Raw genomic sequence first — 20,342 nt, forward strand, 5'->3', positions numbered from 1 at the left:
CAAAATGTCATTTTTCGACGCCGAAAAGCTGCAACCCGGCAGTACGCCGAGACCAGTCCCTCCAGCTGGTCCTATGGATGGAGAATTAGAGGATGTTAGACCGAATCGACTCGTTCGAAAATTGTCCCCTAGACAAGTTCAGATGATTGCCATTGGGGGTACTATAGGAACAGGGCTATACTTGGGAACAGGCGAGGCGCTGGCAACTGGAGGACCCGCGTCGATACTGTTGGCATATACTATTTGCGGTGGCATTGTTTTCCTCACCATGCTCTCTTTGGGAGAGATGGTAGCATTTATGCCTGTTGCAGGCTCGTTTTGCACCTTTTCAGGGTATGCCGAGCATCAATGAAAGCGTCGTTCTGGGTTTTCTCGCTGACATTGACCAGGCGTTTCGTCGATGATGCGCTTGGATTCGCCTTAACGTGGAATTACTGGGCAAATGACGCCGTCTCCACAGCTTCAGACATTATAGCATTGCAAGTCTTGCTGGAATATTGGACGAAGCATTTCCCTGGCTGGGGCTTAAGCCTCATTTGCCTTGCGCTTGTTCTGACCCTGAATATCTGCTCGGTCAGGGTCTTTGGAGAGGTATCTTGGTGATAACGAAGAGTGAGATGTGACATCCTATTAATCATCCCTCCAGATCGAATACTGGCTGTCATTACTGAAAGTCGTGACCATCATTGTATGTGCGCAAGCCCGTCATTTACATCCGTGCCTCCATCTTATATCATTCAGGTCTTCATCATTGTTGGGATTGCTGTGAACTGTGGCGCTAATACTGATCAAACATACCTGGGCGCTAAATACTTCTACACCGGGGACGCGCCCTTTGTCGGGGGGATTGGAGGCTTCGCTTCCGTTTTTGTAACAGCTTCCTTCGCTTAGTAACACTCACATGCATGGCCCAAGCGAATTTGGATCATGATCGCTGATTTTAAGTATTAGTGGCGGAACCGAAAATGTGGCCGTTACAGCTGGCGAGACACGGGATCCGTCTCAGACCTATCCTAGTGTCATCCGCAATGTCTTCTGGCGCATTCTTCTCTTCTACGTCGTATCTATCATCATCATCGGTCTCGATATTCCTTACAACTATCCTGGCTTATCGACAGAGAGTGCTTCCACCAGCCCTTTCACTATTGTCTTCGACAAAGCCGGCAGTACCGTGGCGGGCAGCTTTATAAATGCTGTAATCATGACTAGTGCAATATCTGCTGCCAATCACGCCCTCTTCGCCGGCGCACGCCTTCTCTACACCCTTGCCATTAGCGGTCACACTCCCGGTTCTCGTTTCTTGGGCCACCTTAACCGATTCAATGTCCCATGGGTGTCAGTCCTTTCGACCGCAGCTATCAGTGCTCTCTGCTTCGGGGCAAGTAAGATTGGTGCCGGTCAGGTCTGGTCGTGACTGCAGAATCTGGTGGGGGTGTCAAACCAGATATCATGGTTCTTCATCTGCCTGACTTCGCTGCGTTTCCGGTCCGCCGTCCGACATCAAAGCCTCGAACACCTGCTACCTTTCAAAAATGTCACGTACCCGTGGGGCCCGGCGCTCGCAGCCGGGTTGAATCTCTTTCTGGTACTCATACAGGGCTGGAAATCCTTTAGTCCAAGATTCGATGCCGCTGGGTTTGTATCATACTATATTGAGATCCCAATCATGGGCTCCCTATTCTTGATTTGGAAGCTTTACAAGAAAACCAAGCTTGTTCCTCTTAGTGAGATTGACTTGGAAACAGACCGATACCAGCGGGAAGATAACGTTGATGATCGCGGCTTGCATGTCTCCGAGGGATGTCCGAACAATGGTCAGCTAAGGTGTGTGACATGGTCGTTGGCTTTCTTCAAAGCAGTCAGAAACTGGATGTTTTGAAAGATATGATCAATGTTAGGCGAGTAATGATCAAATAGATAGAATAGTTATAACCTCATATATTACAACAAGGTATCGGAAGACTGAGGGCTATCTTCAGATCGAATAGTAAAGCTCCGCTTCCCACAATGATCAAGTCATACATGCCAGGATACCCTAATGTGTAAATTAATGCACAGCAGCGAGCTGCGGTACATGTGCAATTAGAAAAGGGCCAGTAAACTAGTATCAAGGCCCCTAGTTAACCATTGAGCGGCAGTAGAATCCGCCAATGCAAGCTGCAGACAAGGAACGGATGTTGTACTCTTCATTGAGATTCTACCATGTGTGACATCCACGTCATTTTGTTGGTAAATACAGCTCGCCCTAACTAAGCCCTACGAGCTGACGCGAAACCAATGCATACCTGATCATAATCAAAGTACTATCAGTATGGAAGTGCGTTTTATTGGTTCAGCGACGGGTGGCCAGCAAGATTGTGCCAGAAACTGAGCTCAAATTCTTGGAGGTTGGTATTGTCCCATAACCACCAGGATCCGTCATCTAGAGTTTCCCTTTGCTCGGAGGCAGTTGGATGTTCAATTCGGTTATCTGAAGCGACCATCGTATTGTCCGAGGAAGGCGTCATCATCCGATCCAGGATAGCCTTTATGGTTTGGGTCGCGCGAGCTAGCAAGGCATAGTTGGGTGAGTCTATATATACTAAAGTTCCGCGTTCGATTTCTGCGGCAAGGATGCTTAGTTCTTGGAATATCTTCGAAAAGCTTGTTGTAAAGCTCTGGATGGCAAATGAGCGCTTGACAAGAGTTAGGCATATCATTCCCGCAGCGGACAAGCCGTAGTATGCGACCTTCGAAATCGTTCTCATTAGACAGGACATTGCAAGTTTTGATGCAAACGTAACCCACCTTCCATACCAGCGATGTACCAGAGTTCACTATCTGGTCTTTGAGTAGAATGGTTTCTACAACAAGGCCCAGCATCTTCAAGGAAATCTCGAGCAACTCCGAGTCGGGCTCCGTAGACATAGGGCGGACTAATGCAAGTCTCAGAAGGAATTGGACATGTAGGTAGTTCAACTTCATATTAACCATGAAATCTCGTTCTACTGGTCGTCGATCACAGGCTTTAAGGCCACATTCCAGCCGGCAGCTTCGAGGGACCGCAAGCCATTGGGCCTGGATATCCGCCTCTATCAGCCTTATTGGGGTTAGTACCACACTAAGGGTTATTAACACGGAACACTAAACCTACCATGCTCTTCGGGCCCTTTCATCATAATTGTCCTCGGTGAACAGGTCCAATATATCATCCTTCAGAATGGCACAGAGACCAGCCCATCTCGAATCAGTAGCAAAGTCCAGCTTTTGAGTATGAAGCCAAACTGCTGGGCTGCGGGATGCCTCGTGTGAATTCGCATCATGATCACCCGGTAGGTAAAAATGACAGAACCTACGTAGGATTCGAGGTGGGCGGCCAAGAAAAATGGAAACATTTTTGTCGGCAGAGTATGCTCGACAGAAGGCGGCCTGACGCAGATCTCGTAGGAATGCAGGAGCTGCACGAAAGGATTCTGTTTGCTGTTGGTGGTAACCAAGGGCAAATAGAGCCGCTGCGACATCCCCCAATTTCCTCCAGGACAAGTAGCCTGGAATCATATCAAATAAGTATTTAATAACATATGTGTAGCGGAGACTTCGTTTATTCTTTGTCTTTTGGGGGTGGGGAATAGAAATTACATACTTTGATCGCCATCAACCTGGGAATGAGATATGAAGTTTTCGTAGGTTAGAAAAAGTTGAAGGTCATTCATACAGTCCAGGGGTAAACATAGATCCAAGAATTGATCCGAGTACGAGAGGGTCAACTTCTGAATTTTACGACGCTGTTGCTCCGAGCCATACATTGGTTCTGCATAAGTCAAGTCAATAGAGGCTCGACAGACAGCGGTACAAAATAAACCCAAAGTCTCCCATCGCGCATGAGGCCCACAAAAGTTAGCACAGTATTGTTCCAATGTTGTGTCATGGTTGGGATGGAGAGGGCAGCGGGAATTGTAGAAGAGGCGCTTGGAAATAGTCGTGGCTGATGCATGTGTTCCATCAAAGTTTGAGATTAGGTGAGAAGTTGTAGATGCGCAGGGCGTAGTCAATGGGCCAGCTAAAGCAAGATTGGTCCCCGTAGCTATCCATCTTCTGAAAAGTTGAGTAAACTGCGGAATCAATGAGTCTCGGTGCAGTTCGAGAATGAGATCGGCACCTTTGGCGATACAGGTGTCATCGAAGATATAGTCATCGGCTGGATTTGGGTGAGAGTTGATTTCAGTCGTGGGGCCTAATTCTGCGGTCTTCTGGACTTGCAATTGATCGAAGAATGTTGTATGACTCGACGAGCCTAAATAGCCTGGGTTGGGGTATTGGAAAGCTGCTGGAGGGTTGACAGTTTCATCGGCCGTGACTCCGGAATTATGAGACGGATCATTCTCCTGCCTTCGCCAGTTTGCAGCCCGAGCAGATGGTCTTTTGAAAGGTCGTGAACGATAGGTACAATCTGCACTTCGGCCACGCTCCCTGCACCGTGAGCAAACCGGTTTGTCATGGTCGCACCGCAGCTTTATCGCTCGGCATGGATCACAGGCAGGGAGCTTGCCAGATTTCGCTGTGAGTCGATTTGATGATGTCGGAGTCGGCATCCTGAGGCATCGGTGACTGCAAATCTCTGCACCAAATGCCACACCGCCCGCTGTGCGATGTTTTTTCTCTCCGGCGGAAGCGGTTGTGACTTGTGAGACTCCGATTTTTACTCCGACTCCGAAATTAGTGTCTCGCGAGCATTCAACGGAGCTGTGGGATAGAAGGCCTACTTAACATCATCGGTATAAAGTAATCACATAATCTTTCTCCATAATTACGACATTATTGCGCTCTGATACTAGATTGTTCAAGCCCAACAGCCAATTGCAATAGGTCTCGGTTATGGGCAGGGAGTCGACAATTTAAGACTCGACGGGAACATGACTAATTAACTAAGGACTAGCATCACAGTGCCAACATCATTATCAACCTTTCTTACTCTATGGCAACTCATACGAGACGGTGGTAATTGATGGGGTTCAAACTGGACTGATAGTCTACTACCAATATTCATGGCGTCAACTCATCAGATGAGCGGGTCCTCTATACGCCGGCGCAAAGATCTTGGAACGCCGACTGTGACGCCGACACCCCGATACTGACCCCGACATGCCGCAGTTGTCATTTATTACAGAGAACTACATTCCAAGTCCAACCATTGGACAGTTATCTTAGATAGCCCTACATGATCGCAAATGAGGTAGCCCGGCTTCACGATGTACTATCACGCCATTCGTCTCCCTGAGTAATATAAAACTCAGTGTCCTTAGATGCAACACCTGTCACGTCTCTATCCACATCGGATTCCTGCACTCCTGCGTGCCTTGAACACCTGGTCATATTTCGCCCACCATGGTTGCCTCTACGATTTCCCAGCAGGCTGATATTAACTACATGCCTGATCATGACAAATACCTGGCGCGTAGTAAGCGCAGACAAGAAACCGAAGAGCTGGCCATGCATCTTCCTGAGGGTTTCCCTACACAGCTGTCAGGTGACCTAGTGTGGGATGCAAGAACCATTGCTGATAGGTATGATTGGAACTATCAACTCAGCACTGGGGATATCTCTGAGATAGATGGGGCTCTCCGATACTTCCAGTGTATGTGATTACTTCCCATGCTTCCTGGACCATCGGCTCCGACTCATCCTAATCTCTATCAGCCTTAGGAAAGCCAATGGGCGAAATCTGTCCGAACACCTTCCCACTGCCAAAGTTGCATACTACATTGCGCGATATCTCGAAGCAGGTTCACGATGGCCATGGCTTCAAAGTCATCCGGGGTCTGCCAGTCGACAAGTACACACGCGAAGAGAACGTTATAATTTACACTGGTCTTTCATCACACGTCGCCCCTATCCGCGGTCGCCAGGATAGTAAGTGGCAAGGAAGGCCAGCCGACGTTATGATAGCTCATGTCAAGGATCTGAGTCAATCATGCAACTCCAAGGACATTCCTGGTCCGGTGGTGACGGCTGACAAGCAAGTGTTCCACACGGATGCTGGTGATGTCATCGCCCTATTCTGTCTGAATGAGGGTGCTTGGGGTGGTGAGAGTTACCTTGCCAGTACCTGCCATGTGTACAATGTCCTAGCAGCTACACGACCAGACCTGATCAAGACGCTGTCTGAGCCTTGGCCGTTCGATGAGTGAGTCCACCGCTGCAGAATGGCATAGGTTCCGGTGCAAGAGACTGATAAGACATGTCTGCATTTAGCTTCGCGCCAACAGGCGATGTATACAAGCTACGGCCGCTTCTCTATTACCAGTCTGCCACCGGGAAAGACCCAGAGCGATTGATGATTCAGTATTCGCGGCGAAATCTGACAGGGTACATGGACTGCAAGCGATCAGCCCATATACCGCCACTCACTGAGGCCCAGGCAGAAGCGCTTGACGCGATCCATTTCACTGCTGAGGCTCACTCCATTTCTTTGGATTTTCGCAAGGGCGACATTCAGTTTGCCAACAACTTGAGCATCTTACACGCTAGGGGTGCCTTCACCGACTCCAACGAGAAACAGTAAGTATCCTGGCGTCGAGATGCTTAAAAGAGAAGAAGAGCTGATTATCCTTTCTTGACAGGCGGCACCTCCTGCGACTCTGGCTGCGTGATCCAGAATATGAATGGAAGAAGCCCTCTGAGTTGAAGGAGCGATTTGACCGGGTCTATGACGGCGTAACTGTTGAGAACTCAGTCTACCCGCTGGAAGCTACCATACGTAGTAGCAACGTCGCTACATAGAGACCACAGGTTTATGACAGTGTCGTGGAGTATAGTATATCACATGAGCCTGCAATGCTCTCACAGACCCGATATTGCGAAAAAAAAAAAAAATACTACGAAAATATACTTCGTGTAGCGAACTATTGTCTGGAATTAACATATTAGACGATACTTGGCCTGTCAAATCAAGGCATCGTGTAATGCATACAAGATAGTGACTTCAATATTGGAGCTATGTCTGGACGCTTCGGAGATGCTACTTCATCCCAGTGCTCAATTCGCTCACACTAATCCCATGGGAGTAGTCACTGGTGAAGTTCTATAGCGATCGCCAAGTAGGCAATGGGATCCCTTGGCTCAGAAAGAGAATATCGGGCTTCTCTTGGTCACCTTTACAGAGCTGGTCAGTCCTGGGACTATGCTCCGATGAGGCCCACTAGACTCTGGATCCTTTCTTGCTGCAATCCTCACGAACACACTAATAAAGCTTTACCGGCACGCAGTCATTTACGTCCACATAGAAAGAGTAAACTCCCCCCCCCCCTTTTTTTTTTTCCCTTTATCCTTATTAATTTGATCTTATCGGGAACGATATCTGTGTACAGACATTATTATTTATACGGGTCCAAGAGCAATAGTAACCCTCAAATCGGTCATTACGTTGTATGCTTTATGCAAAAGGTCGTACGTCACCCAGGTAGAGAGATTATGAGTGTAAGCGAGCGAACTGAGGTCAGCCAGCGGGCAATTAAGGAAGAGGGATGGTCGAGTCAAAGCTAATCCTTCCCCGGCCCATATAGTGACTGGTTTTCCACTACTATCGCCCATCATGCAAAATACGTTCCGACCGAAGACTGATTACGCAATTTGGAAACACGATGGACTGGTGGGTACATCGAAATATGTGCAGGATCGATCAGCGATTGTTGGTGGGTCCAATTTCTATCAAAATGTATATTGTCAAAGCATGACCTGAGACTGATGATGAGGTGCAAACCATCCCAACTCGGCTTTCCAAGGTCATTATTACTTCAATCGTCGAGAAGCAAGACCCCCGGGACGCCTGCCAACTATATAAACGAAGAGTAACGCCCGGCATCTTCAACCCATCATATGCTGATGAGTTAGTTGCGTCACCTCATCAAAATATTCTGGTATGTCGACACAGTAGTACTTCTCCCCGGACACTAGGATTGCTTGCGAATGAAGCTGATCGCGCGAGACAAACGTCCCCTTTGAATCTCTTACGTCATCTTGCGAGATCAGCTTAAAGATCACGTTGGTCACATCACTCGTAGTGATCAGGACCTTCTCCGAGAAGTAAGCCTTCAGCTCTGGTGTAATCAAAGGTGTGATGACTACTCCTGGGCAAATCGCGTTCACTTTCACACCTTCGTTCCACAATTGTTTACCGATCGAGCGTGTAAACCCAACCAAAGCATCTAGAATTCTTAGCTTTGATCCGCCATGGCGGCATCGTGTACTTACGTTTTGTCGCTGAATATACCGGCGTATGCATGCATGGGTATAACCCACCGATGCTCGACGTGATAATCAGGTTTCTCTTCCCCATCGTTACCTCCGGCGATCGGCGAAAATAGTGCATGGCGAGGTAACTTGTATAGATGGCGCCGGTCAAGTTAATATCCGTTAGTCCAGCAATATCAGGCCGTGGCGGGATTCCTGTTTCATGCTTGGAGAAGAAGACCGTGTCTTCGGCGACGCCGGCATTCGCAAAGACAAAGTCTAATCTCTTCTCCTCGTTGAAGATCTTCTGAAACGTATTGCCCTGCTGCTCGTACTTTGTCACATCAGCCTGGTGAAAAGTGGTATTCTTAAGCGACGCAGCGGCCGCTTTGCCGCGTTCCAAGTTGCTACCAATGATGTGAACTTTCCAGAGGCCGGTGAGGTCGAGTCGTTGAGCGACATCGAGGCCGATGCCACTGGCTATGAAAGGTTATTCACGGTCGGCCATGATCATGGGCATATGGGGATGGTAACTTACTTCCTCCTGTGATAAGTGCTACCAAAACCATACTGTATTACTCGGTTAGAAATGCTGATGACATCAGTGGTAAGTGAAGTGCTACAAGAACATCATGGATTTATATTTCCTATGGCGATCATGATGGAAGAGGGTTTGTGCGAACTACCGAAATATGCTAAACAAAGATGGAATAGAATGTGGGTATAGCTGAAGAAGAATGTTACCAGTGCTGTTCACCTCGTTGCTGTTGTTGCCGATCAGCTCAACAGTAAACTGTGACCCAACTTCAGTTATTCCGACACTTTCTAGTCACGCATTACACTCGGCTCACTATTTCCTATAGTTTACCTTGTAGATTATAAATGAGAAGGTCGTTTGACCAGTGGACACTGTGTCATCGGATTGTTTCAGTCAATCCCTCATACTGTCTCGACTAACGTAATCCACGGTCACATTCCCCGCCCCCTCCTTCATAATGGCCCAATAAGGTTCAACTGAGGCATCTCCTCCCATCAATAAATATTGTGAGAGGTTGGAATGTAATACTAGCCCATTACAGATTGAGTTAGCCGAGGTCACATGACTTCAGCATGGCAGCATTTGGAACCCCTCATCCTGAGTCAGCCCGGAAATTAAGCCCGGAGCCTTCCAGCTTATGGTGTTCAGTTAGTCGTCACAGAATAGCTAGTATCACGCTCACCATTCGAATTTGAGATTAGACAATTTACCATAAATGCTTATAAACTATATGGTATCAAACCATTGTCGTATCAAGTCCGGAATAATATCAGAGAGAATTACGTTAAGCCGGCTCACCAGAGATCTTAGCTTTACAAGTAGGATCCTGCTCTTATAAGGGAATGAGACGAAAGTACACGCACGCTTCATGTAAGTTGCTGGCCAGATCAAGCAACAAATACAAAATGGGATTTTTCTTACTATGGTTCACTGATATTCGGGCGTTATTGGACATGGGTATCATTTTCTTGGCTTGAATCCCCGGTTCGGCAATATTGTTAGTATTCCACTGCTTGTAAGCCGGACTGACTAACCGTCATTTAGGACTTTGGCTGTTCCTTTCCCTCCCGACAGAAACCAGGACCTGCGCAGCAAAAAATTAGTTGGTCTGGTAATAAGATCTGCGGCAATGCTCTCAAGGCTTGGTTGACAGAACGGCTGTGGCTTGCGAAATGTCGGCAACCTTGGACAGCCGTCTTGACCCACTATCTCGGGAGTCTACTTAATTGGTAATGACAATAAGGACAGATTAGCATTTCTAACAATGCCCGAGGGCCTTCTCAGTAGCCGACCAGGGGAAGGTTATTATTCTCGTTGGCACAGCTCGGATGCTGGGGCCTCGGCTTGAGAAGGCATTAAAAAGGCACCAATCTGTGGAAGTAGTTAGACCAAAAACGGCCCTGATGATGTTGACGATATACCCCAGAATAAATAAGCTCGGTTTAACAGGTTCCGTCTGGTTTTGGGGTGTACGAGTGTGTTAAATCTAACCTAACACATTTGGGTGATAGGGCAACTCATAGGAAGATGCTACTTCGGTGTTAGCGCCCGAATTTCCTCGGATGACGAACAGCCGAAACATAGACAACATAAAAGTGTAGACAGTCTATTGCTACCTCGTCATTCAGTCTTCCTCATAACTGACAGAGCCACATTCACAGCCAATAAAACATAGAATCCACCAGAATGACAGAAGAAACAATGTAAATGTAATGATGACAGGAGCTCCACCTTTGGGAAAACCCGATGCTACCTTCCATATAAATGCAACTACCGTTCACGGCGTCTAATGAATCATGACTACCACACCTTGCCCTTAAAAGAACAAACAAGATACCACATCAGAGGGATATAAGTAGCCCCATCGACTACTACCTGTTGACCCTCACTCCTAAAGTAGTCCTGCCTTGTACATCATCTCAGTCACTTGCCTGGAAACATGCCTGACCATACCATCAGCGTCGTGAACCACTCCGGCCGCAAACAGAAATATGTCATTATTCCCGCTCCGCCCATGATGACCCTCGGAAGCGAAAATAAGAAGCATGAAGGGGGATGTCTTGTCTGGCACGCAAAGGAACTTGACACCGACAACAAAGAGCCGTGGGAGACATCAACCACGTATCAACTATACGGATGTGCGTGACATACTCTACCCACCCTTACACTTCCCATTAGATACACCGGACTAATACTAGCAAAGGGGTTGGGACTACCGCTGAGAAACCCGGGTTTGGCGTGAAGGTAACATCGATAGATGTGAATGAGGCTGATCCCGCGACTCCCACGACGCCTGCGAGTATGTATACCCCATTATCATCGCTTTATAAATGTTGTCAAAAGCTGGAAGGAACAGGCGGGGTGACTAGAGACTGAATGAGAGTATTACAGGTACTTTTGGCCTCACAAAAAACGAAACAGGCGACCCAGTCATGACGGTGAAAGAGAAGACTGCACCAATGGACATGGTCCGGTTTGATTTCGGTGGTGATCTTTCCCCATCGGATGGGAAATACATTGTGTATGGAATGGCCAAGGGCAACAGGTTACCCGATCAAACTGTCGGCAAGAGGCCTTTTGCTTATGTATATTCCCTGTTCCCCTGTCCTATGGTAAAAAGCAGCTAACCTAGTAGTAGTATCCGGCTCCCACCGATACCAATTCAGTTCAATTTGCTGTCATGGCGCCCGTAATCCAACTTTGGGTTTGTGCATATGACGCCGAGGAAGGTGAGATAGTGGATTTTACCGACGCGATCCAGACTGCGGGCATGCTTCGGTTTTTGAATACCGATGGCGCGCTGCGCGCCAATGTCGAACATAGGGAGGATGGGAGGATTGTGATCACATATGAATAAATCGTGGGGTTGAAGTGATCGTGCTTGGAAGGCAATAAACTTTTGTAACGCCTTGTGAGAAGCTAAAACTAGCAAAATATGATGTATATTGGGCGGTAATATATATTCAGAAGGCGTGTGGTCAATGGACAAGACGTTCAACCATGCGAGAAGTGAGGCTCTTGAAAGATATATTCCTGTGATCCTGTTGATCGGATCAGGTAGCAACCCACTGAATAGACATAGTTTGCATGGGGATTTTAGAAAGTACACTCCTTAAAAGCTTACAAATTATCGCAATTATTCCGTTCGTTTTCACTTTTCTAATTATTATCAGTTTTTTTAGTAGAATGAAACCCAATAAAGAACAATATTCCCATCTGTTCTCCTGATGCTCCACATGCAGTTAAAAATATCTGAACGACTCGAGAAAGCTGAACATTCAGTCGACCCGAACACTCGGATGCAGCAGATATGTCATTTTCTCATACACCGAAAAGACAATCCCGCCACTTAGGAGCAACCTGCCCAGCCGCATTGAACTGCCCTTCCAGAAACCCCGAATTCCATAGTCACTCTGTATGTTCCGGACGGCTTCGACAAGCCCTGCCCCCTGGACCCCTTGCGCCCGCGTCTTGATCGTGTCAAAAGGCTGCGTCGCGTACACCGTGACGACTCCCGCGACGGCTCCCATGCAAAAGGTAGTGAGAACAGTCGGCGCAATATCGTGTGCCTTGACGATCTCTTTGAGGATATTGTACGTGCCCATTCTCACGGCCGACGTTGCCGACTGTTTTAGCGTGGTGGACACAAGACCCCGGTAGAGCTCGCGCAAACCGTGGGTTCGAACTAAGAATTGCGTGGCGTGAAGACTCGATCGGAACTGCCTGGCGTTTTTCGCATCATCGATCCTTCGTCCATCAGTGAAAAGGGCTTTGGGGATTTGCGTGGAAAGCAGGAGACCAACAGTGCTGTTTTGATTCTTTCCGTAGGCGTTACGGCCAGGACGCTTTCTGTGGCCCCTGCGACAACACCGGCCAGAATGCCCCGTGCTGGGGAGAGCGACCCACGCTCATCGGACAGGGAGTTCTTAATGGTGTCGTATGAAACAAATCGCACAGCGGCCTTGGCCGTCGTTCCCTGCGAACGATTAAATCTTGATCCTTAGCGAAAGAGGATTAGATCAGAACGCACAATGATCAGTGTAGAACATCCGGTATATAAAGCACCGATGCCTTCCCGTTGCGCAACGGTATATATGAGATGAAATGGGTTGGAGGGGGTCGATTTGCTGGTCCTCAAGAGTTGCACACGGGTCTTCGCGTATTCGAACGGGTACTATTCATCATCTTCTCAGTCCTGCATCTAATACGCGCTGCAAGCCGGAAGGATGTAGTAGTTACTGACGGTGCATGCAGCTTCCACCCCCCCAGCCACTCCGCCGGCAACCAGAGAGACCCACTGTGGAGTGTATTGCTGCGAACAAGTTTAATTGATCAATGTCCTTCCCGGTCGCTGGAGAGAGAGAAATGAGCCGACCTTTTGCGATTTCGTTGAGGCAGGGACAGCCATGATAATCCCAAGTACCAGTAATAGAGCGATAATGGTTAGCTGCTGAGTGGTCCGATCGCTTGCACCAACTTATAACTACTAGCTACTTGGTAAACTGTGATATCAAATCTCCACAATAATCGCGGGTTTTGCCGACGGAGGATAAATTGCCGCGGAACCCGTCCTTCCGTGCAAAAACCCGGGTAACGTATATCTTTCCATCTGCCATCTTCCATCTTCTTTTCCCCCGTCCATGTCTCGTGTTATCCACGGAGACCTTGTCAAGCCATGGAAAGAATGGCTCCGTCCCGTTCTCGCAGAGCAGCCAAGGCATGCAGCTTCTGTCGCCGGAGGAAGGTGAGTCGAGATCCACTTATTCGCCCTCTCCGACCGTGCCCTACCGCTCACGGCTGCTATAGTTGCGCTGCGACGAAAAGCCAACATGCTCCAATTGTCAAGCTTATGGCAAGGAATGCGTGTACATGACTAGCCCTGCAAGGCCCAGGTGCGCGGAATTGAATCCGTCTGCAAAAGATGCTGATTACCTGACCCACCTAGGCCATCCAAAGCCTGGATCGCTCACTTGGTGACCGAAAATGAGCAACTTCGGCAGCGACTTGGCGACGGAAGTGCCGCGCCGGCCCATGGAGAACAGGCAACCCCTGATGCAGATCTCCACCAACAGTCGGAGTCCACCAAAATGGATCATCCGCAGTCTGTTGTATCCGGCATCTTTATCTCCGCCAACGGAGACTCCAGCTACCATGGCCTCACTAGTACCCTTTTTGACGGTGCCCCCGTCGGCCGCCATGGCTCAGCCCAACTGGCCAATCGCCCCGGTCCGGTGGAACCTATTCAGCAACAGTTGATGGGAGAGGCCGCGTATCAAAGTGAGTAGTAGAGATGCCCTTTCCCATTACAGAAATTGCTCGCAGACAGGCTTTAATATTCTCGCGTCAAAGGGCAGCTAGAAACGTTAAACTTCCAACAAGGAAAGTTGGACTTTGATGGCGTAGATCCCGAATTGGGGATGCACCTGCTGTCCCTGCATTGGAATCGCCAGCACCACTCCTTTCTGATAACGCATCGCCCGAGCTTTATGCGTGATATGGCCACCAACGGGCCTTACTTTTCCAAGCTGCTCCTGAATGCGATATACTTCGGGGCGGCCAAGTTCAGTAATCGTCCCGAGGTGCGGAGAGACCCGGATGATGCTCGCACGGCTGGGTGGACCTTTCGCATGAGGGTGAAGGAGCTGCTCGGGAGTGCCTTGGACCGGAGTGAGATCACCACCATCCAGGCACTGCTAGTCATGACGAGCTCTCTCTTCGCACTGGGGGATGAACGTAGCGCCGCATGGCTCTATTCTGGTACGGCATTTCGAATGATCATTGACCTCGGCATGCACGTGGATGCCACGATGCTCCCCAACATGCGCCGTCTTTCGCCAGAAGACCTCGAAATCCGACGACGTGTATTCTGGGGTGCCTTTGTGGTGGACAAGATTCAGTCCCTATACCAGGGGCGACCCGCTAGTCTCCAAAGTTTTGATACCAAAGTCCTGTTGTCCTTCCTGGACCGTTATGAGGAGCTAGAGCCCTGGCAACCCTTCGCGTATTCTGATGTGCAGTCATACCCTGGATCCCCGGCATATAGCGTGTCGACATTCACGTGGCTGTGTAAATTGTCGCTAGTTCTGAATGAGATTTTGAACAAGGTTTATTCAGAAAGAAGTTCCAATCGGTCGCCCCACGATCTCATCGCTACCCTTAACAGACTCGATGGGCAGTTGAAAACTTGGTACGAAAGCCTTCCAGATCACCTGCGCTACAACAGTCCCGTGGGGATAGTGCCGCCACCACACGTTATCTCGTTACTCGCTCTGTACAATGTCTTGGTAATCCTGCTTCACCGACCGTTTGTTTCCGAGGGCCATCTTTACACTGCCGATCCGTCAGTGGCCAAGAGCTCCTTTAGCACCTGCACCACTGCCGCTTCCAGCATCATTCAATTGCTGCAGGCCTACGATAACACCTTTTCCATCCGACGAGCACCGTATTTGATTTCATACGCCACATACGTAGCAGCGACAATCTTCGTCCGTGTCGCAGCCCAACGAGAGCGTGTCAGTCGGGCCCATACGAGCCTCCAGAGTTGCCTCGACATATTCAAGAAGAACCAGGAGACAAATTGGGCAGTGCGGCGAGCCCACAACGTGATTTTACACCTCATGGACCGCATGGGTGTTCGCTTAGATGATTGCACAACGGTAGTCGACGACAGTCCGAATCGTATTGACGGCCGATCGGACCATTTGACAATCCCAACCGAAAGACCCTTGGGACCGGCGCCTGCAATCAGCCACGATTCTCCGCCAGAGATTGAACCGTCCGAGCTGGACATTGAAATGGTCATTCAAAGTTTTATCGGAACACAACCCAGGCCTGCAGATGGGCTGATGCGCGAACCTATGGATTTTTCTTTTGGTCCAACGGTATCTCATTCGAACATTCCGGCTCCTATGGCTCCCGTTGTAGGGCCGTACGAGGACGCGTACTCTTATCCCAGATTTGACGATATGCTATTTGGGTTCAACGGTTCTCCGCAGGATAATGCATTCACGGACAACTAAAATGTATTTGCTTATTGCCTAGCTGTGAGTGTCGGTCCAGTCGATCGGAACGTCCCCACATCTTGTGTTGGGCCAGGGATGGAATAGTCTATTAGCAGCGAACCTCGTAACCGCTGTGTTCTAAGGTCTATAAAAAACACGGCCCTCAAAAAGCCGTCGAGCCGTCCGATATACCGCTACCCGGTCCACGTCGATCGCGCCCTTCCTGTCTATCCCCAGAACCGTCTCCGCATGGACGACCCCAGCTGAATGGCGGATGCCGACCGGCACCGCGCCCGCAATCTGGTGGTTCCCTAGCGACATCCCATGCTTTGGGATCTCCTTCCCTTCTTTGATATGGGCCAAGTCCCAAGCAATGGTGCCATGTATGATTGTCGCCGCGCCGAGACATACCGCACCCGTCAGCTGCAGACTCGGATGGGGTTTTCCCATGCTGAACGCCTTCACCTCGATGTCCACGCCGTCCACAGTACCACTTGCGGGAGACAAAATAGCAATCTTCGGGGTTCCGCGGACTTGGCTCGCAGCCTGCACATTCTCAGCGAGGCCAAAGCGCACCGCACCATGTTGCCGGATATCCTCGATCAATGCCAGGAAGGCTGGATCTGCAGCATCCGCGATAGTGGACGAGGCTTCTCGCGGCAGGGACGCAGCATCAACAAACACAAACGGATTCGCGGCATCTACAAGGCTGACTCGCACGGATAGTGTTCCAAATCCCCGGGACTGCACCGTTAGCATCTCCTGATGTCTCCCGCTCGGAAACATGTGGCCCGTCATACTACCGCATGGCTTGAGGAATGCAACTTTAATAGGACTGGCTGTGCCCTCGACCCCTGGAATCGCATAGTCGCCATCCTCTCGGAATGAGCCGTCATTTGCGACCTGGACTGTTTCGACGATATGTTGTCCGGTGTTGGTGTTGTAAATCCTGATATTGATCTGTGGCTCAATCAGTCTCTGCTGTTCTCACACCACCCCACTGAAAACCACAAAGAAAACAAACCTCCTTCTCCCGCTCAGGGACGCTGACAAGACCCTCATCCAGTGCAAACGGCCCCACTCCAGATGCGATATTGCCACAATTTCCAGTCATATCGATCCGTGGCTGATCCGGCGCCACCTGCACAAATGTATACTCGACATCAACACCGGGACGACTCGACCGTTCTACAATGGCGACCTTGGAAGTTGTCGAGGATGCACCGCCAACCCCGTCAATCTGGCGAGAACTACCTGTACTCGAGCCCATCGCGGATAGCAAAATCGGTCCCCAAAGCGTTGTCGACGCGGGAAGATGATGGCGATGGAGAAAAAGGCCTTTGGATGTGCCCGCACGCATCCATACCGCCGGAATAGATTTCCGAACCGATTCTTTCGACCTGTATGTTATTCTCGGGAAGACGGGGATGGGTTCACTCCGGGTGACTGAATATGTCTGTGTCATGATTGGCTGGATGTCCAAATGGACGGTCTTTCGCATGAGATCTCAAATGCTTTGTGCCGGGCGGGTGAGTTAGAACGTGGTATTTTGCTTTCCCAGATGCGAAAACCTTGTCGTTATACTATACACCTCGTTTATATAAGTTCTCTTATGTGATAGTAGTACTTCTAGATTTAAAACTGGCTTCGGAAATGCGAGATCAGATAGAAGGTAGCTGTTTCCTGATGTAATTTCCATGGGTATTATTCCGCGGCATATCATGTTCCGTCCATCAGCCATGATAACTATCCACCCACTCCACTGCCTAGCTGAAAGACTGTATGTTCCTGGGGCTCCCGCGGAACGGATCACGCCACCGCAGCCCCATGTGGACACGACATGAGGGCAGCAGAAGGCAATAAGGCCGAGCATCGAACTAATCCGTTCCCGCTTGGTGACTAATCCTTCGCGACACCATGGCCCTACATCATTGCCTGTTTTGTTGGGACGATATGCTGAAGTAGATGACGCAAAGAGGCTGGTCCCTACGAACTCGCAATGCCAAGTCGGATAATGACTATGCCAGATTGCTATACTTTGAAGGGTCCTCAGGACTCTTGTAATCAAGGTTGTACGAGATAGCGTTCTTTTCATTTTGTACCTCTCTGCTTTCCTATTCGTTATTTACCATGGCCGGTTATATATGTCTGCCATTAGTTTCGAATTATGTGATTTGTACAGTCGCACTTGACATATTCTTAGACTGTGTGCTGTATCTGGCATTCCATTCTTCTGTACATACTATGAGAGGAGTCTACCTGGATAGCCAATGCAGAGGGGTCTTCATTGACACAGCTAAACATGCATTGTTCCAGCCCAAAATGAAATGGAAATGAAAAAAAAAAAGCAGAAACAAAGACAGTAATAGCAAGAAAGTCAAGCATGTTCCTTCTGCTCCACAGTACACTTCTCGTCCTCGAACTGCGCATGCACGTCCGTCACATCTCCTTGCGGAAGCTTTCTCGCCATTGCCACGATATGCCATGCGGACGGAGCATCGTGGAACACCTCGTTTAAGGCTTCGAGATTGCGGCCCATGGTCTCAGGGTAGAAGAGATACACAGTGACTGGGATACAGGCAGAGATAACAGCATATACAATATAGTATCTCCACCCGATTGTATCCAGAGCCACCGGTGTAACCATCACGACAATAAAATTCCACAGCCACTTGTTTGCGGTTGATGCGGACGACATAGCCACACGCAGACGCATGGGAGCAACTTCGGTACAATAGAGAAAGTTTGCGCCAGAGAATCCAATGGGATAGAACATGTTGAAAAGCCAGATAAAGACCACAGAGACAATTGAGAGGCCCCGACTGGCGTCAGAGAACTTGGTCGTAATAGTTAATACTATCATGCAAATGCACATTCCAGCCCCACTAAGCATGAACACCTTGCGCCTGCCAAAGCGGTCGATTGCGAAGAACGGAATGAAGTTGCATACGAATTTCCATGTGAGTGCGCTGGCGCCTAGTATGCTGGACAGATCTTTATCAAGGTGCAAATTCTCCTCGAAGATGGTGGAAATGTAGGTGGAGATCAAATTTCCTCCGCACATTTGCTGGAAGAACTGGATGACAAGACAAAGGGCGAACCGGTACAGTAGACGTTCTTTATCATCGCCCGTAAATAACTCTCGTAGTGTGAAGCTCTTGAATTGCTCTGTGAGCTCCAGCGATGACTCAATGCTCGCAATTTCCCTTTGGACCATGTCATCGTTGACGGGGAGACCCCTGTACGCCGCTAAACTGTGAGCTGCTTGGTCCCTCTTGGATACCATAACTAGCCATCTTGGTGACTCCGGAATCATGAATAACGACCCGAGGATAATCAGGGGAAAGGCAAGAGCCAAGGCTAATGGGACACGCCACTGGGTTTCACCCGCCGTCTTCCCGAACCCGTAGGAAACCCAGTTCGTGATCACGAAGCCTAGGACCATACAGATCCCATCTACTACCACATGCTGACCACGATGCTTTGCAGAACTGCATTCAGCCTGCCATACCGGTACAGTGGCGCTCAGTTGCCCGACCCCGATGCCAAGAATGACTCGACCCAGGGTGAACTGAATGATGCTATAAGAAGATGCCTGAAGCAGCTCCCCAATGATCGTAAGGATAGTAGCCATAAAGACAGTTCTTCGCCGGCCGAAGCGGTCACCAATATGCGCACACGCAAGCGCCCCAAGAAGGCCTCCCAGTTGATAAGAGGCAATGACTGCACCTTTCCTCGTTGAGTTTCTCTCCTTAATGGCACCATGGGTGTTGACTGTGTCAATCTCTGGAAATGTGGTGACCCTACAGAATTGATCAGCCGAACCAAACCTTTCAATAACCTTTCAAGGGGTGAGTTACCATGACTGCAGATTGGCAAGGGGTGCTACTCCGGCCTGGTTGTACCCGTAGGTAATGAACGCGGGAGCTACCGTGAGAAGGACCTGTGCGAGGTGGAGCGACTTTCCACGAAGCATAGTGAATTGTGTCAGTATCAGCTGCCTGTCAAGTATGATGCTGATCAGATTGAGCCAAGGATGTCAATGCATTTTATATCATGTCAGAATTTTTCTAGAAATCCGGGGACCCCGCAATATGCTTTGGCCATGCCATTTAGGGCTGAAAGACATGGACTTTGCTAATGGAGTCCCAGTCCAAGCATTCGCTTAACTGTGAGTCTTACCCCAGTTTTCGTGTGCGGGGATTGAATAAGCCGCCACTCAGAGGTGTACGATTGTGTCCTCCCGCGGAATCTAAGATCCCGTGGCGCAAAATGGCTAACTCTTTGCCGGCTAAGATCATACAGAATTTTGCTTGTACATTCGGAGCTGCCTGGGGGCCCCAGTTCTTTCTCGGAAGATTCCGCTTTTATGCACCATAATTCGATACCTAGAAAGACATAGCATTTTATTGTTTATTATCACTGATGCTATTAGGGTACGTGACCCGAACAACCTTTGATTAATTGGCTTGTTAAAAAACTGGGGATGTGATGCTATTATATTTCCAGGTAAAATATAACTATTCTAGGTAACGAAATATGAAGACGTTAACTATATATGATTATGTAATACTGATGAATTCATACTTAGAAGA

The 20,342-nt window shown here is 49.0% G+C and overlaps 9 protein-coding genes across 9 annotated transcripts; 4 read left to right on the plus strand and 5 right to left on the minus strand.

Moving 5' to 3' along the window:
- Positions 1 to 348: 348 nt before the first annotated feature.
- AKAW2_31619S (uncharacterized protein) lies at positions 349 to 1,414 on the plus strand (the record flags this gene model as incomplete). The annotated part of the gene is made up of 4 exons (XM_041688264.1): positions 349 to 591; positions 647 to 688; positions 742 to 890; positions 952 to 1,414. The coding sequence occupies 4 exons, from the start codon at positions 349 to 351 to the stop codon at positions 1,412 to 1,414; spliced, it is 897 nt and encodes a 298-aa protein (XP_041542066.1).
- Positions 1,415 to 2,324: 910 nt separating this feature from the next.
- On the minus strand, positions 2,325 to 4,571 carry AKAW2_31620A (Zn(II)2Cys6 transcription factor; the record flags this gene model as incomplete). Its single annotated transcript, XM_041688265.1, has 4 exons — positions 2,325 to 2,729; positions 2,788 to 3,079; positions 3,134 to 3,527; positions 3,623 to 4,571. 4 exons carry the CDS (start codon positions 4,569 to 4,571, stop codon positions 2,325 to 2,327), a joined length of 2,040 nt encoding a protein of 679 aa, XP_041542067.1.
- Positions 4,572 to 5,364: 793 nt separating this feature from the next.
- AKAW2_31621S (TauD/TfdA family dioxygenase) lies at positions 5,365 to 6,759 on the plus strand (the record flags this gene model as incomplete). Its single annotated transcript, XM_041688266.1, has 4 exons — positions 5,365 to 5,614; positions 5,677 to 6,163; positions 6,232 to 6,537; positions 6,600 to 6,759. 4 exons carry the CDS (start codon positions 5,365 to 5,367, stop codon positions 6,757 to 6,759), a joined length of 1,203 nt encoding a protein of 400 aa, XP_041542068.1.
- Positions 6,760 to 7,842: 1,083 nt separating this feature from the next.
- AKAW2_31622A (SDR family oxidoreductase) lies at positions 7,843 to 8,777 on the minus strand (the record flags this gene model as incomplete). The annotated part of the gene is made up of 3 exons (XM_041688267.1): positions 7,843 to 8,183; positions 8,230 to 8,688; positions 8,747 to 8,777. 3 exons carry the CDS (start codon positions 8,775 to 8,777, stop codon positions 7,843 to 7,845), a joined length of 831 nt encoding a protein of 276 aa, XP_041542069.1.
- A 1,908-nt stretch (positions 8,778 to 10,685) lies between these two features.
- Positions 10,686 to 11,603, plus strand: AKAW2_31623S (uncharacterized protein; the record flags this gene model as incomplete). Its single annotated transcript, XM_041688269.1, has 4 exons — positions 10,686 to 10,884; positions 10,950 to 11,045; positions 11,138 to 11,331; positions 11,385 to 11,603. The coding sequence occupies 4 exons, from the start codon at positions 10,686 to 10,688 to the stop codon at positions 11,601 to 11,603; spliced, it is 708 nt and encodes a 235-aa protein (XP_041542070.1).
- A 421-nt stretch (positions 11,604 to 12,024) lies between these two features.
- AKAW2_31624A (uncharacterized protein) lies at positions 12,025 to 12,351 on the minus strand (the record flags this gene model as incomplete). The annotated part of the gene is made up of 1 exon (XM_041688270.1): positions 12,025 to 12,351. The coding sequence occupies one exon, from the start codon at positions 12,349 to 12,351 to the stop codon at positions 12,025 to 12,027; it is 327 nt and encodes a 108-aa protein (XP_041542071.1).
- A 1,070-nt stretch (positions 12,352 to 13,421) lies between these two features.
- AKAW2_31625S (uncharacterized protein) lies at positions 13,422 to 15,765 on the plus strand (the record flags this gene model as incomplete). The annotated part of the gene is made up of 4 exons (XM_041688271.1): positions 13,422 to 13,490; positions 13,553 to 13,638; positions 13,692 to 14,023; positions 14,096 to 15,765. 4 exons carry the CDS (start codon positions 13,422 to 13,424, stop codon positions 15,763 to 15,765), a joined length of 2,157 nt encoding a protein of 718 aa, XP_041542072.1.
- Positions 15,766 to 15,885: 120 nt separating this feature from the next.
- AKAW2_31626A (uncharacterized protein) lies at positions 15,886 to 17,248 on the minus strand (the record flags this gene model as incomplete). Its single annotated transcript, XM_041688272.1, has 2 exons — positions 15,886 to 16,707; positions 16,772 to 17,248. The coding sequence occupies 2 exons, from the start codon at positions 17,246 to 17,248 to the stop codon at positions 15,886 to 15,888; spliced, it is 1,299 nt and encodes a 432-aa protein (XP_041542073.1).
- Positions 17,249 to 18,124: 876 nt separating this feature from the next.
- On the minus strand, positions 18,125 to 19,723 carry AKAW2_31627A (sugar porter family MFS transporter; the record flags this gene model as incomplete). The annotated part of the gene is made up of 2 exons (XM_041688273.1): positions 18,125 to 19,550; positions 19,608 to 19,723. 2 exons carry the CDS (start codon positions 19,721 to 19,723, stop codon positions 18,125 to 18,127), a joined length of 1,542 nt encoding a protein of 513 aa, XP_041542074.1.
- Positions 19,724 to 20,342: the final 619 nt, after the last annotated feature.

This window comes from Aspergillus luchuensis, chromosome 3, assembly GCF_016861625.1.
Source record: "Aspergillus luchuensis IFO 4308 DNA, chromosome 3, nearly complete sequence".
NCBI classification, from domain to species: Eukaryota; Fungi; Ascomycota; class Eurotiomycetes; order Eurotiales; family Aspergillaceae; genus Aspergillus; species Aspergillus luchuensis.